Source organism: Mustelus asterias, unplaced genomic scaffold (assembly GCF_964213995.1).
Source record: "Mustelus asterias unplaced genomic scaffold, sMusAst1.hap1.1 HAP1_SCAFFOLD_472, whole genome shotgun sequence".
In the NCBI taxonomy this organism is placed as follows: domain Eukaryota; kingdom Metazoa; phylum Chordata; class Chondrichthyes; order Carcharhiniformes; family Triakidae; genus Mustelus; species Mustelus asterias.
The window spans coordinates 82,091-98,812 of NW_027590424.1; the positions used below are offsets into that span (position 1 = coordinate 82,091).

Genomic DNA, 16,722 nt, shown 5'->3' on the forward strand with positions numbered 1-16,722 from the left:
TGTATCGAACCCCGTGCTGTTCCTGTCCTGGGAGTGTTTGATAGGGACAATGTGGATGGAGCTTTACTCTGTATCTAACCCCGTGCTGTACCTGTCCTGGGAGTGTTTGGTGGGGACAGTGTAGAGGGAGCTTTACTCTGTATCTAACACCGTGCTGTACCTGTCCTGGGAGTGTTTGATGGGGACAGTGTAGAGGGAGCTTTACTCTGTATCTAACCCCGTGCTGTACCTGTCCTGGGAGTGTTTGATGGGGACAGTGTAGAGGGAGCTTTACTCTGTATCGAACCCCGTGCTGTGCCTGTCCTGGGAGTGTTTGATGGGGGACAGTGTAGAGGGAGCTTTACTCTGTATCTCACCCCGTGCTGTACCTGTCCTGGGAGTGTTTGATGGGGACAGTGTAGAGGGAGCTTTACTCTGTATCTAACCCCGTGCTGTACCTGTCCTGGGATTGTTTGATGGGGGACAGTGTAGAGGGAGCTTTACTCTGTATCTAACCCCGTGCTGTACCTGTCCTGGGAGTGTTTGATGGGGGACAGTGTAGAGGGAGCTTTACTCTGTATCTAACCCCGTGCTGTACCTGTCCTGGGAGTGTTTGATGCGGACAGTGTAGAGGGAGCTTTACTCTGTATCTAACCCCGTGCTGTCCCTGTCCTGGGAGTGTTTGATGGGGACAGTGTAGAGGGAGCTTTACTCTGTAACTGACTCTGTTTTGTATTTCAGATGCGAGATGCACAGGAAACTACACAACGATTGAAGACCTCTCCACTAGCAATGCAGGCTCTTCTGGAGAAGAAAGTCAATGAGCTGAAGAATGATTTCAAGGAACAGCTGAAAGGGACTGAGGAGGATACATCGTCACATGTTAAAGAGTTGGACCAGCAATTGCAGAATGTATTGTCCAACTCAAACCGCGAATACCAGTTGCTGTTTAAGATTGCTGTTGAGGAATTGAAGAAAAAGAGGCTGAATGATTTTGAGCAATATTGCAAGCAACAGGTACGCTAAATTAAAAATAAAATGTGGTTTTCAATGGAGCTGCGTAGAGGGAGCATAACTCTGATTCTCACCGCGCGCTGTACCTGTCCTGGGAGTGTTTGATGGGGACAGTGGAGAGGGAGCTTTACTCTGTATCTAACCCCGTGCTGTACCTGTCCTGGGAGTGTTTGATCTGGGACAGTGTAGAGTGAGCTTTACTCTGTATCTAACCCCGTGCTGTTCCTGTCCTGGGAGTGTTTGCTGGGGACAGTGTAGAGGGAGCTTTACTCTGTACCTAACCCCGTGCTGTACCTGTCCTGGGAGTGTTTGATGGGGGACAGTGTAGAGGGAGCTTTACTCTGTATCTCACCCCGTGCGGTACCTGTCCTGGGAGTGTTTGATGGGGGACAGTGTAGAGGGAGCTTTACTCTGTATCTAACCCCGTACTGTCCCTGACCTGGGAGTGTTTGATGGGGACAGTGCAGAGGGAGCTTTACTCTGTATCTAACCCCGTGCTGTACCTGTCCTGGGAGTGTTTGACGGGGACAGTGTAGAGGGAGCTTTACCCTGTATCTAACCCCGTGCTGTACCTGTCCTGGGAGTGTTTGATGGGGGATAGTGCAGAGGGAGCATTACTCTGTATCTAACCCCGTGCTGTACCTGTCCTGGGTGTGTTTGATGGGGGACAGTGTGGAGGGAGCTTTACTCTGTATCTAACCCCGTGCTGTACTTGGCCTGGGAGTGTTTGATGGGGGACAGTGTAGAGGGAGCTTTACTCTGTATCTAACCCCGTGCTGTACCTGTCCTGGGAGTGTTTGATGGGGACAGTGTAGAGGGAGCTTTACTCTGTATCTAACCCCGTGCTGTACCTGTCCTGGGAGTGTTTGATGGGGACAGTGGAGAGGGAGCTTTACTCTGTATCTAACCCCGTGCTGTACCTGTCCTGGGAGTGTTTGATGGGGACAGTGTAGAGGGAGCTTTAGTCTGTATCTAACCCCGTGTTGTACCTGTCCTGGGAGTGTTTGATGGGGACAGTGTAGCGGGAGCTTTACTCTGTATCGAACCCCGTGTTGTACCTGTCCTGGGAGTGTTTGATGGGGACAGTGGAGAGGGAGCTTTACTCTGTATCTAACCCCGTGCTGCACCTGTCCTGGGAGTGTTTGATGGGGACAGTGGAGAGGGAGCTTTACTCTGTATCTAACCCCGTGCAGTACCTGTCCTGGGAGTGTTTGATGAGGGACAGTGTAGAGGGAGCTTTACTCTGTATCTAACCCCGTGCTGTACCTGTCCTGGGAGTGTTTGATGTGGGCAGTGTGGAGGGAGCTTTACTCTGTATCTAACCCCGTGCTGTACCTGTCCTGGGAGTGTTTGATGGGGGACAGTGTAGAGGGAGCTTTACTCTGTATCTAACCCCGTGCAGTACCTGTCCTGGGAGTGTTTGATGGGGGACAGTGTAGACGGAGCTTTACTCTGTATCTAACCCCGTGCTGTCCCTGTCCTGGGAGTGTTTGATGGGGGACAGTGTAGAGGGAGCTTTACTCTGTATCTAACCCCGTGCTGTACCTGTCCTGGGAGTGTTTGATGGGGGACAGTGTAGACGGAGCTTTACTCTGTATCTAACCCCGTGCTGTCCCTGTCCTGGGAATGTTTGATGGGGGACAGTGTCGAGGGAGCTTTACTCTGTATCTAACCCCGTGCTGTACCTGTCCTGGGAGTGTTTGATGGGGACAGTGTTGAGGGAGCTTTACTCTGTAACTAACCCCGTGCTGTACCTGTCCTGGGAGTGTTTGATGTGGACAGTGTAGAGGGAGCTTTAATCTGTATCTAACCCCGTGCTGTACCTGTCCTGGGAGTGTTTGATGTGGACAGTGTGGAGGGAGCTTTACTCTGTATCTAACCCCGTGCTGTACCTGTCCTGGGAGTGTTTGATGGGGGCAGTGTAGAGGGAGCTTTACTCTGTATCTAACCCCGTGCTGTAACTGTCCTGAGAGTGTTTGATGGGGGACAGTGTAGAGGGAGCTTTACTCTGTATCTAACCCCGTGCTGTACCTGTCCTGGGAGTGTTTGATGTGGACAGTGTGGAGGGAGCTTTACTCTGTATCTAACCCCGTGCTGTACCTGTCCTGGGAGTGTTTAATGTGGACAGTGTAGAGGGAGCTTCACTCCGTATCTAACCCCGTGCTGTACCTGTCCTGGGAGTGTTTGATGGGGACAGTGTAGAGGGAGCTTTACTCTGTATCTAACCCCGTGCTGTACCTGTCCTGGGAGTGTTTGATGGGGGACAGTGTAGAGGGAGCTTTACTCTGTATCTAACCCCGTGCTGTACCTGTCCTGGGAGTGTTTGATGTGGACAGTGTGGAGGGAGCATTACTCTGTATCTAACCCCGTGATGTACCTGTCCTGGGAGTGTTTGATGGGGACAGTGTAGAGGGAGCTTTACTCTGTATCTAACCCCCTGCTGTACCTGTCCTGGGAGTGTTTGATGGGGGACAGTGTAGAGGGAGCTTTACTCTGTATCTAACCCCGTGATGTACCTGTCCTGGGAGTGTTTGATGGGGACAGTGTAGAGGGAGCTTTACTCTGTATCTAACCCCCTGCTGTACCTGTCGTGGGAGTGTTTGATGGGGGACAGTGTAGAGGGAGCTTTACTCTGTATCTAACCCCGTGCTGTACCTGTCCTGGGAGTGTTTGATGGGGGACAGTGTAGAGGGAGCATTACTCTGTATCTAACCCCGTGCTGTACCTGTCCTGGGAGTGTTTGATGTGGACAGTGTCGAGGGAGCTTTACTCTGTATCGAACCCCGTGCTGTACCTGTCCTGGGAGTGTTTGATGGGGGACAGTGTAGAGGGAGCTTTAATCTGTATCTAACCCCGTGCTGTACCTGTCCAGGGAGTGTTTGATGGGGACAGTGTAGAGGGAGCTTTACTCTGTATCTAACCCCGTGCTGTACCTGTCCTGGGAGTGTTTGATGGGGACAGTGTAGAGGGAGCTTTACTCTGTATCTAACACCACGCTGTCGCTGTCCTGGGAGCGTTTGATGGGGTACAGTGTAGAGGGAGCTTTACTCTGTATCTAACCCCGTGCTGTACCTGTCCTGGGAGTGTTTGATGGGGACAGTGTAGAGGGAGCGTTACTCTGTATCTAACCCCGTGCTGTTCCTGTCCTGGGAGTGTTTGATAGGGACAATGTAGAGGGAGCTTTACTCTGTATCTAACCCTGTGCTGTACCTGTCCTGGGAGTGTTTGGTGGGGACAGTGTAGAGGGAGCTTTACTCTGTATCTAACCCCGTGCTGTACCTGTCCTGGGAGTGTTTGATGGGGGACAGTGGAGAGGGAGCGTTACTCTGTATCGAACCCCGTGCTGTTCCTGTCCTGGGAGTGTTTGATAGGGACAATGTGGATGGAGCTTTACTCTGTATCTAACCCCGTGCTGTACCTGTCCTGGGAGTGTTTGGTGGGGACAGTGTAGAGGGAGCTTTACTCTGTATCTAACACCGTGCTGTACCTGTCCTGGGAGTGTTTGATGGGGACAGTGTAGAGGGAGCTTTACTCTGTATCTAACCCCGTGCTGTACCTGTCCTGGGAGTGTTTGATGGGGACAGTGTAGAGGGAGCTTTACTCTGTATCGAACCCCGTGCTGTGCCTGTCCTGGGAGTGTTTGATGGGGGACAGTGTAGAGGGAGCTTTACTCTGTATCTCACCCCGTGCTGTACCTGTCCTGGGAGTGTTTGATGGGGACAGTGTAGAGGGAGCTTTACTCTGTATCTAACCCCGTGCTGTACCTGTCCTGGGATTGTTTGATGGGGGACAGTGTAGAGGGAGCTTTACTCTGTATCTAACCCCGTGCTGTCCCTGTCCTGGGAGTGTTTGATGGGGACAGTGTAGAGGGAGCTTTACTCTGTAACTGACTCTGTTTTGTATTTCAGATGCGAGATGCACAGGAAACTACACAACGATTGAAGACCTCTCCACTAGCAATGCAGGCTCTTCTGGAGAAGAAAGTCAATGAGCTGAAGAATGATTTCAAGGAACAGCTGAAAGGGACTGAGGAGGATACATCGTCACATGTTAAAGAGTTGGACCAGCAATTGCAGAATGTATTGTCCAACTCAAACCGCGAATACCAGTTGCTGTTTAAGATTGCTGTTGAGGAATTGAAGAAAAAGAGGCTGAATGATTTTGAGCAATATTGCAAGCAACAGGTACGCTAAATTAAAAATAAAATGTGGTTTTCAATGGAGCTGCGTAGAGGGAGCATAACTCTGATTCTCACCGCGCGCTGTACCTGTCCTGGGAGTGTTTGATGGGGACAGTGGAGAGGGAGCTTTACTCTGTATCTAACCCCGTGCTGTACCTGTCCTGGGAGTGTTTGATCTGGGACAGTGTAGAGTGAGCTTTACTCTGTATCTAACCCCGTGCTGTTCCTGTCCTGGGAGTGTTTGCTGGGGACAGTGTAGAGGGAGCTTTACTCTGTACCTAACCCCGTGCTGTACCTGTCCTGGGAGTGTTTGATGGGGGACAGTGTAGAGGGAGCTTTACTCTGTATCTCACCCCGTGCGGTACCTGTCCTGGGAGTGTTTGATGGGGGACAGTGTAGAGGGAGCTTTACTCTGTATCTAACCCCGTACTGTCCCTGACCTGGGAGTGTTTGATGGGGACAGTGCAGAGGGAGCTTTACTCTGTATCTAACCCCGTGCTGTACCTGTCCTGGGAGTGTTTGACGGGGACAGTGTAGAGGGAGCTTTACCCTGTATCTAACCCCGTGCTGTACCTGTCCTGGGAGTGTTTGATGGGGGATAGTGCAGAGGGAGCATTACTCTGTATCTAACCCCGTGCTGTACCTGTCCTGGGTGTGTTTGATGGGGGACAGTGTGGAGGGAGCTTTACTCTGTATCTAACCCCGTGCTGTACTTGGCCTGGGAGTGTTTGATGGGGGACAGTGTAGAGGGAGCTTTACTCTGTATCTAACCCCGTGCTGTACCTGTCCTGGGAGTGTTTGATGGGGACAGTGTAGAGGGAGCTTTACTCTGTATCTAACCCCGTGCTGTACCTGTCCTGGGAGTGTTTGATGGGGACAGTGGAGAGGGAGCTTTACTCTGTATCTAACCCCGTGCTGTACCTGTCCTGGGAGTGTTTGATGGGGACAGTGTAGAGGGAGCTTTAGTCTGTATCTAACCCCGTGTTGTACCTGTCCTGGGAGTGTTTGATGGGGACAGTGTAGCGGGAGCTTTACTCTGTATCGAACCCCGTGTTGTACCTGTCCTGGGAGTGTTTGATGGGGACAGTGGAGAGGGAGCTTTACTCTGTATCTAACCCCGTGCTGCACCTGTCCTGGGAGTGTTTGATGGGGACAGTGGAGAGGGAGCTTTACTCTGTATCTAACCCCGTGCAGTACCTGTCCTGGGAGTGTTTGATGAGGGACAGTGTAGAGGGAGCTTTACTCTGTATCTAACCCCGTGCTGTACCTGTCCTGGGAGTGTTTGATGTGGGCAGTGTGGAGGGAGCTTTACTCTGTATCTAACCCCGTGCTGTACCTGTCCTGGGAGTGTTTGATGGGGGCAGTGTAGAGGGAGCTTTCCTCTGTATCTAACCCCGTGCTGTACCTGTCCTGGGAATGTTTGATGTGGACAGTGTAGAGGGAGCTTTACTCTGTATCTAACCCCGTGCTGTACCTGTCCTGGGAGTGTTTGATGTGGACAGTGTGGAGGGAGCTTTACTCTGTATCTAACCCCGTGCTGTACCTGTCCTGGGAGTGTTTGATGTGGACAGTGTGGAGGGAGCTTTACTCTGTATCTAACCCCGTGATGTACCTGTCCTGGGAGTGTTTGATGGGGACAGTGTAGAGGGAGCTTTACTCTGTATCTAACCCCCTGCTGTACCTGTCCTGGGAGTGTTTGATGGGGGACAGTGTAGAGGGAGCTTTACTCTGTACCCAACCCCGTGATGTACCTGTCCTGGGAGTGTTTGATGGGGACAGTGTCGAGGGAGCTTTACTCTGTATCAAACCCCGTGCTGTACCTGTCCTGGGAGTGTTTGATGTGGACAGTGTAGAGGGAGCTTTACTCTGTATCTAACCCCGTGCTGTACCTGTCCTGGGAGTGTTTGATGTGGACAGTGTGGAGGGAGCTTTACTCTGTATCTAACCCCGTGCTGTACCTGTCCTGGGAGTGTTTGATGGGGGACAGTGTAGAGGGAGCTTTACTCTGTATCTAACCCCGCGCTGTACCTGTCCTGGGAGTGTTTGATGGGGGACAGTGTAGAGGGGGCTTTACTCTGTATCTAACCCCGTGCTGTACCTGTCCTGGCAGTGTTTGATGGGGACAGTGTAGAAGGAGCTTTACTCTGTATCTAACCCCGTGCTGTCCCTGTCCTGGGAGTGTTTGATGGGGGACAGTGTAGAGGGAGCTTTACTCTGTATCTAACCCCGTGCTGTACCTGTCCTGGGAGTGTTTGATGGGGACAGTGTAGAGGGAGCTTTACTCTGTATCTAACCCCGTGCTGTACCTGTCCTGGGAGTGTTTGATGGGGACAGTGTAGAGGGAGCTTTACTCTGTATCTAACCCCGTGCTGTACCTGTCCTGGGTGTGTTTGATGGGGGACAGCGTAGAGGGAGCTTTACTCTGTATCTAACCCCGTGCTGTACCTGTCCTGGGAGTGTTTGATGGGGGACAGTGTAGAGGGAGCTTTACTCTGTATCTAACCCCGTGCTGTACCTGTCCTGGGAGTGTTTGATGGGGGACAGTGCAGAGGGAGCTTTACTCTGTACCCAACCCCGTGATGTACCTGTCCTGGGTGTGTTTGATGGGGACAGTGTCGAGGGAGCTTTACTCTGTATCAAACCCCGTGCTGTACCTGTCCTGGGAGTGTTTGATGTGGACAGTGTAGAGGGAGCTTTACTCTGTATCTAACCCCGTGCTGTACCTGTCCTGGGAGTGTTTGATGTGGACAGTGTGGAGGGAGCTTTACTCTGTATCTAACCCCGTGCTGTACCTGTCCTGGGAGTGTTTGATGGGGGCAGTGTAGAGGGAGCTTTACTCTGTATCTAACCCCGTGCTGTACCTGTCCTGGGAGTGTTTGATGGGGACAGTGTAGAGGGAGCTTCACTCTGTATCTAACCCCCTGCTGTACCTGTCCTGGGAGTGTTTGATGCGGGACAGTGTAGAGGGAGCTTTACTCTGTATCTAACCCCGTGCTGTACCTGTCCTGGGAGTGTTTGATGTGGACAGTGTAGAGGGTGCTTTACTCTGTATCTAACCCCGTGCTGTACCTGTCCTGGGAGTGTTTGATGGGGGACAGTGTAGAGGGAGCTTTACTCTGTATCTCACCCCGCGCTGTACCTGTCCTGGGAGTGTTTGATGGGGGACAGTGGAGAGGGAGCTTTACTCTGTATCTAACCCCGTGCTGTACCTGTCCTGGCAGTGTTTGATGGGGACAGTGTAGAAGGAGCTTTACTCTGTATCTAACCCCGTGCTGTCCCTGTCCTGAGAGTGTTTGATGGGGGACAGTGTAGAGGGAGCTTTACTCTGTATCTAACCCCGTGCTGTACCTGTCCTGGGAGTGTTTGATGGGGACAGTGTAGAGGGAGCTTTACTCTGTATCTAACCCCGTGCTGTACCTGTCCTGGGAGTGTTTGATGGGGACAGTGTAGAGGGAGCTTTACTCTGTATCTAACCCCGTGCTGTACCTGTCCTGGGTGTGTTTGATGGGGGACAGTGTAGAGGGAGCTTTACTCTGTATCTAACCCCGTGCTGTACCTGTCCTGGGAGTGTTTGATGGGGGACAGTGTAGAGGGAGCTTTACTCTGTATCTAACCCCGTGCTGTACCTGTCCTGGGAGTGTTTGATGGGGACAGGGTAAAGGGAGCTTTACTCTGTATCTAACCCCGTGCTGTACCTGTCCTGGGAGTGTTTGATGGGGGCAGTGTAGAGGGAGCTTTACTCTGTATCTAACCCCGTGCTGTACCTGTCCTGGGAGTGTTTGATGGGGGACAGTGTAGAGGGAGCTTTACTCTGTATCTAACCCCGTGCTGTACCTGTCCTGGGAGTGTTTGATGGGGGACAGTGTAGACGGAGCTTTACTCTGTATCTAACCCCGTGCTGTCCGTGTCCTGGGAATGTTTGATGGGGGACAGTGTAGAGGGAGCTTTACTCTGTATCTAACCCCGTGCTGTACCTGTCCTGGGAGTGTTTGATGGGGACAGTGTTGAGGGAGCTTTACTCTGTAACTAACCCCGTGCTGTACCTGCCCTGGGAGTGTTTGATGTGGACAGTGTAGAGGGAGCTTTACTCTGTATCTAACCCCGTGCTGTACCTGTCCTGGGAGTGTTTGATGTGGACAGTGTGGAGGGAGCTTTACTCTGTATCGAACCCCATGCTGTACCTGTCCTGGGAGTGTTTGATGGGGGCAGTGTGGAGGGAGCTTTACTCTGTATCTAACCCCGTGCTGTACCTGTCCTGGGAGTGTTTGATGTGGACAGTGTGGAGGGAGCTTTACTCTGTATCTAACGCCGTGATGTACCTGTCCTGGGAGTGTTTGATGGGGACAGTGTCGAGGGAGCTTTACTCTGTATCTAACCCCCTGCTGTACCTGTCCTGGGAGTGTTTGATGGGGGCAGTGGAGAGGGAGCTTTACTCTGTATCTAACCCCGTGCTGTACCTGTCCTGAGAGTGTTTGATGGGGGACAGTGTAGAGGGAGCTTTACTCTGTATCGAACCCCGTGCTGTACCTGTCCTGGGAGTGTTTGATGTGGACAGTGTGGAGGGAGCTTTACTCTGTATCTAACCCCGTGATGTACCTGTCCTGGGAGTGTTTGATGGGGACAGTGTAGAGGGAGCTTTACTCTGTATCTAACCCCCTGCTGTACCTGTCCTGGGAGTGTTTGATGGGGGACAGTGTAGAGGGAGCTTTACTCTGTATCTAACCCCGTGATGTACCTGTGCTGGGAGTGTTTGATGGGGACAGTGTAGAGGGAGCATTACTCTGTATCTAACCCCCTGCTGTACCTGTCCTGGGAGTGTTTGATGGGGGACAGTGTAGAGGGAGCTTTCGTCTGTATCTAACCCCGTGCTGTACCTGTCCTGGGAGTGTTTGATGGGGGACAGTGTAGAGGGAGCTTTACTCTGTATCTAACCCCGTGCTGTACCTGTCCTGGGAGTGTTTGTTGTGGACAGTGTAGAGGGAGCTTTACTCTGTATCTAACCCCGTGCTGTACCTGTCCTGGGAATGTTTGATGGGGGACAGTGTAGAGGGAGCTTTACTCTGTATCTAACCCCGTGCTGTACCTGTCCAGGGAGTCTTTGATGGGGACAGTGTAGAGGGAGCATTACTCTGTATCTAACCCCGTGCTGTACCTGTCCTGGGAGTGTTTGATGGGGACAGTGTAGAGGGAGCTTTACTCTGTATCTAACACCACGCTGTCGCTGTCCTGGGAGCGTTTGATGGGGGACAGTGTGGAGGGAGCTTTACTCTGTATCTAACCCCGTGCTGTACCTGTCCTGGGAGTGTTTGATGGGGGACAGTGGAGAGGGAGCGTTACTCTGTATCTAACCCCGTGCTGTTCCTGTCCTGGGAGTGTTTGATAGGGACAATGTAGAGGGAGCTTTACTCTGTAACTGACTCTGTTTTGTATTTCAGATGCGAGATGCACAGGAAACTACACAACGATTGAAGACCTCTCCACTAGCAATGCAGGCTCTTCTGGAGAAGAAAGTCAATGAGCTGAAGAATGATTTTAAGGAGCAGCTGAAAGGGACTGAGAAGGATACATCGTCACATGTTAAAGAATTGGACCAGCAATTGCAGAATGTATTGTCCAACTTAAACCGCGAATACCAGTTGCTGTTTAAGATTGCTGTTCCTGAATTGAAGAAAAACAAGCTGAAAGATTTTAACCAATACTGCAAGCAACAGGTACGCTAAATTAAAAATAAAATGTGCTTTTCAATGGAGCTGCGTAGAGGGAGCTTTACCCTGAATCGAACCCCGTGCTGTACCTGTCCTGGGAGTGTTTGATGGGGACGGTGTCGAGGGAGCTTCACTCTGTATCTAACCCCGTGCTGTAACTGTCCTGGGAGTGTTTGATGGGGACGGTGTAGAGGGAGCTTTCCTCTGTATCTAACCCCGTGCTGTACCTGTCCTGGGAGTGTTTGATGGGGGACAGTGTAGAGGGAGCTTTACTCTGTATCTAACCCCGTGCTGTCACTGTCCTGGGAGTTTTTGATGGGGACAGTGCAGAGGGAGCTTTACTCTGTATCTAACCCCGTGCTGTACCTGTCCTGGGAGTTTTTGATGGGGACAGTGTAGAGGGAGCTTTACTCTGCATCGAACCCCGTGCTGTACCTGTTCTGGGTGTGTTTGATGGGGACAGTGTAGAGGGAGCTTTACTCTGTATCTAACCCCGTGCTGTACCTGTCCTGGGAGTGTTTGATGGGGACAGTGTAGAGGGAGCTTTACTCTGTATCTAACCCCGTGCTGTACCTGTCCTGGGAGTGTTTGATGGGGGACAGTGTAGAGGGAGCTTTACTCTGTATCTAACCCCGTGCTGTAACTGTCCTGCGAGTGTTTGATGGGGACAGTGTAGAGGGAGCTTTCCTCTGTATCTAAGCCCGTGTTGTACCTGTCCTGGGAGTGTTTGATGGGGACAGTGTAGAGGGAGCTTTACTCTGTATCTAACCCCGTGCTGTACCTGTCCTGGGAGTGTTTGATGGGGACAGTGTAGAGGGAGCTTTACTCTGTATCTAACCCCGTGCTGTAACTGTCCTGGGAGTGTTTGATGGGGACAGTGTAGAGGGAGCTTTACTCTGTATCTAAGCCCGTGCTGTACCTGTCCTGGGAGTGTTTGATGGGGACAGTGTAGAGGGAGCTTTACTCTGTATCTAACCCCGTGCTGTACCTGTCCTGGGAGTGTTTGATGGGGACAGTGTAGAGGGAGCTTTACTCTGTATCTAACCCCGTGCTGTACCTGTCCTGGGAGTGTTTGATGGGGACAGTGTAGAGGGAGCTTTACTCTGTATCTAACCCCGTGCTGTACCTGTCCTGGGAGTGTTTGATGGGGACAGTGTAGAGGGAGCTTTACTCTGTATCTAAGCCCGTGCTGTACCTGTCCTGGGAGTGTTTGATGGGGACAGTGTAGAGGGAGCTTTACTCTGTATCTAACCCCGTGCTGTACCTGTCCTGGGAGTGTTTGATGGGGGCAGTGTAGAGGGAGCTTTACTCTGTATCTAACCCCGTGCTGTCCCTGTCCTGGGAGTGTTTGATGGGGACAGTGTAGAGGGAGCTTTACTCTGTAACTGACTCTGTTTTGTATTTCAGATGCGAGATGCACAGGAAACTACACAACGATTGAAGACCTCTCCACTAGCAATGCAGGCTCTTCTGGAGAAGAAAGTCAATGAGCTGAAGAATGATTTTAAGGAGCAGCTGAAAGGGACTGAGGAGGATACATCGTCACATGTTAAAGAGTTGGACCAGCAATTGCAGAATGTATTGTCCAACTTAAACCGCGAATACCAGTTGCTGTTTAAGATTGCTGTTCATGAATTGAAGAAAAAGAGGCTGAAAGATTTTAACCAATACTGCAAGCCACAGGTACGCTAAATTAAAAATAAAATGTGCTTTTCAATGGAGCTGCGTAGAGGGAGCATAACTCTGATTCTCACCGCGCGCTGTACCTGTCCTGGGAGTGTTTGATCTGCGACAGTGTAGAGGGAGCTTTACTCTGTATCTAACCCCGTGCTGTACCTGTCCTGGGAGTGTTTGATGGGGACAGTGTAGAGGGAGCTTTACTCTGTATCTAACCCCGTGCTGTACCTGTCCTGGGAGTGTTTGATGGGGGACAGTGTAGAGGGAGCTTTACTCTGTATCTAACCCCGTGCTGTACCTGTCCTGGGAGTGTTTGATGGGGACAGTGTAGAGGGAGCTTTACTCTGTATCTAACCCCGTGCTGTACCTGTCCTGGGAGTGTTTGATGGGGGACAGTGTAGAGTGAGCTTTACTCTGTATCTAACCCCGTGCTGTACCTGCCCTGGGAGTGTTTGATGGGGACAGTGTAGAGTGAGCTTTACTCTGTATCTAACCCCGTGCTGTTCCTGTCCTGGGAGTGTTTGTTGGGGACAGTGTAGAGGGAGCTTTACTCTGTATCTAACCCCGTGCTGTACCTGTCCTGGGGGTGTTTGATGGGGACAGTGTAGAGGGAGCTTTACTCTGTATCTAAACCCGTGCTGTACCTGTCCTGGGAGTGTTTGATGGGGGACAGTGTAGAGGGAGCTTTACTCTGTATCTAACCCCGTGCTGTACCTGTCCTGGGAGTGTTTGATGGGGGACAGTGTAGAGGGAGCTTTACTCTGTATCTAACCCCGTGCTGTCCCTGTCCTGGGAGTGTTTGATGGGGACAGTGCAGAGGGAGCTTTACTCTGTATCTAACCCCGTGCTGTACCTGTCCTGGGAGTGTTTGATGGGGGATAGTGCAGAGGGAGCATTACTCTGTATCTAACCCCGTGCTGTACCTGTCCTGGGTGTGTTTGATGGGGGACAGTGTGGAGGGAGCTTTACTCTGTATCTAACCCCGTGCTGTACTTGGCCTGGGAGTGTTTGATGGGGGACAGTGTAGAGGGAGCTTTACTCTGTATCTAACCCCGTGCTGTACCTGTCCTGGGAGTGTTTGATGGGGACAGTGTAGAGGGAGCTTTACTCTGTATCTAACCCCGTGCTGTACCTGTCCTGGGAGTGTTTGATGGGGACAGTGTAGAGGGAGCTTTACTCTGTATCTAACCCCGTGCTGTACCTGTCCTGGGAGTGTTTGATGGGGACAGTGTAGAGGGAGCTTTAGTCTGTATCTAACCCCGTGTTGTACCTGTCCTGGGAGTGTTTGATGGGGACAGTGTAGCGGGAGCTTTACTCTGTATCGAACCCCGTGTTGTACCTGTCCAGGGAGTGTTTGATGGGGACAGTGAAGAGGGAGCTTTACTCTGTATCTAACCCCGTGCTGCACCTGCCCTGGGAGTGTTTGATGGGGACAGTGGAGAGGGAGCTTTACTCTGTATCTAACCCCGTGCTGTACCTGTCCTGGGAGTGTTTGATGAGGGACAGTGTAGAGGGAGCATTACTCTGTATCTAACCCCGTGCTGTACCTGTCCTGGGAGTGTTTGATGTGGACAGTGTGGAGGGAGCTTTACTCTGTATCTAACCCCGTGCTGTACCTGTCCTGGGAGTGTTTGATGGGGGCAGCGTAGAGGGAGCTTTACTCTGTATCTAACCCCGTGCTGTACCTGTCCTGGGAGTGTTTGATGTGGACAGTGTAGAGGGAGCTTTACTCTGTATCTAACCCCGTGCTGTACCTGTCCTGGGAGTGTTTGATGTGGACAGTGTGGAGGGAGCTTTACTCTGTATCTAACCCCGTGCTGTACCTGTCCTGGGAGTGTTTGATGTGGACAGTGTGGAGGGAGCTTTACTCTGTATCTAACCCCGTGATGTACCTGTCCTGGGAGTGTTTGATGGGGACAGTGTAGAGGGAGCTTTACTCTGTATCTAACCCCCTGCTGTACCTGTCCTGGGAGTGTTTGATGGGGGACAGTGTAGAGGGAGCTTTACTCTGTACCTAACCCCGTGATGTACCTGTCCTGGGAGTGTTTGATGGGGACAGTGTCGAGGGAGCTTTACTCTGTATCTAACCCCGTGCTGTACCTGTCCTGGGAGTGTTTGATGTGGACAGTGTAGAGGGAGCTTTACTCTGTATCTAACCCCGTGCTGTACCTGTCCTGGGAGTGTTTGATGTGGACAGTGTGGAGGGAGCTTTACTCTGTATCTAACCCCGTGCTGTACCTGTCCTGGGGGTGTTTGATGGGGGCAGTGTAGAGGGAGCTTTACTCTGTATCTAACCCCGTGCTGTACCTGTCCTGGGAGTGTTTGATGTGGACAGTGTAGAGGGAGCTTTACTCTGTATCTAACCCCGTGCTGTACCTGTCCTGGGAGTGTTTGATGGGGACAGTGTAGAGGGAGCTTTACTCTGTATCTAACCCCCTGCTGTACCTGTCCTGGGTGTGTTTGATGGGGGACAGTGTAGAGGGAGCTTTACTCTGTATCTAACCCCGTGCTGTACCTGTCCTGGGAGTGTTTGATGGGGGACAGTGTAGAGGGAGCTTTACTCTGTATCTAACCCCGTGCTGTACCTGTCCTGGGAGTGTTTGATGTGGACAGTGTAGAGGGTGCTTTACTCTGTATCTAACCCCGTGCTGTACCTGTCCTGGGAGTGTTTGATGGGGGACAGTGTAGAGGGAGCTTTACTCTGTATCTAACCCCGCGCTGTACCTGTCCTGGGAGTGTTTGATGGGGGACAGTGTAGAGGGAGCTTTACTCTGTATCTAACCCCGTGCTGTACCTGTCCTGGCAGTGTTTGATGGGGACAGTGTAGAAGGAGCTTTACTCTGTATCTAACCCCGTGCTGTACCTGTCCTGGGAGTGTTTGATGGGGACAGTGTAGAGGGAGCTTTACTCTGTATCTAACCCCGTGCTGTACCTGTCCTGGGTGTGTTTGATGGGGGACAGTGTAGAGGGAGCTTTACTCTGTATCTAACCCCGTGCTGTACCTGTCCTGGGAGTGTTTGATGGGGGACAGTGTAGAGGGAGCTTTACTCTGTATCTAACCCCGTGCTGTACCTGTCCTGGGAGTGTTTGATGGGGACAGGGTAAAGGGAGCTTTACTCTGTACCTAACCCCGTGCTGTACCTGTCCTGGGAGTGTTTGATGGGGGCAGTGTAGAGGGAGCTTTACTCTGTATCTAACCCCGTGCTGTACCTGTCCTGAGAGTGTTTGATGGGGGACAGTGTAGAGGGAGCTTTACTCTGTATCTAACCCCGTGCTGTACCTGTCCTGGGAGTGTTTGATGTGGACAGTGTGGAGGGAGCTTTACTCTGTATCTAACCCCGTGCTGTACCTGTCCTGGGAGTGTTTGATGTGGACAGTGTGGAGGGAGCTTTACTCTGTATCTAACCCCGTGATGTACCTGTCCTGGGAGTGTTTGATGGGGACAGTGTAGAGGGAGCTTTACTCTGTATCTAACCCCCTGCTGTACCTGTCCTGGGAGTGTTTGATGGGGGACAGTGTAGAGGGAGCTTTACTCTGTATCTAACCCCGTGATGTACCTGTCCTGGGAGTGTTTGATGGGGACAGTGTAGAGGGAGCTTTACTCTGTATCTCACCCCCTGCTGTACCTGTCCTGGGAGTGTTTGATGGGGGACAGTGTAGAGGGAGCTTTACTCTGTATCTAACCCCGTGCTGTTCCTGTCCTGGGAGTGTTTGTTGGGGACAGTGTAGAGGGAGCTTTACTCTGTATCTAACCCCGTGCTGTACCTGTCCTGGGGGTGTTTGATGGGGACAGTGTAGAGGGAGCTTTACTCTGTATCTAAACCCGTGCTGTACCTGTCCTGGGAGTGTTTGATGGGGGACAGTGTAGAGGGAGCTTTACTCTGTATCTAACCCCGTGCTGTACCTGTCCTGGGAGTGTTTGATGGGGGACAGTGTAGAGGGAGCTTTACTCTGTATCTAACCCCGTGCTGTCCCTGTCCTGGGAGTGTTTGATGGGGACAGTGCAGAGGGAGCTTTACTCTGTATCTAACCCCGTGCTGTACCTGTCCTGGGAGTGTTTGACGGGGACAGTGTAGAGGGAGCTTTACCCTGTATCTAACCCCGTGCTGTACCTGTCCTGGGAGTGTTTGATGGGGGATAGTGCAGAGGGAGCATTACTCTGTATCT

The 16,722-nt window shown here is 51.7% G+C and overlaps 1 protein-coding gene across 1 annotated transcript in view; it reads left to right on the forward strand.

Annotated features, from left to right (window-relative positions):
* LOC144486805 (uncharacterized) overlaps window positions 1–16,722 on the forward strand; it is a gene marked incomplete at its 5' end in the record, with an annotated part of 81,987 nt that overhangs the window by 55,371 nt on the left and 9,894 nt on the right. Inside the window, 4 exons of the mRNA XM_078204821.1 lie at window positions 721–996; window positions 4,902–5,177; window positions 10,609–10,884; window positions 12,286–12,561. Coding sequence (XP_078060947.1) covers window positions 721–996; window positions 4,902–5,177; window positions 10,609–10,884; window positions 12,286–12,561 — 1,104 coding nt within the window. The remainder of the gene's footprint in view (window positions 1–720; window positions 997–4,901; window positions 5,178–10,608; window positions 10,885–12,285; window positions 12,562–16,722) is intronic.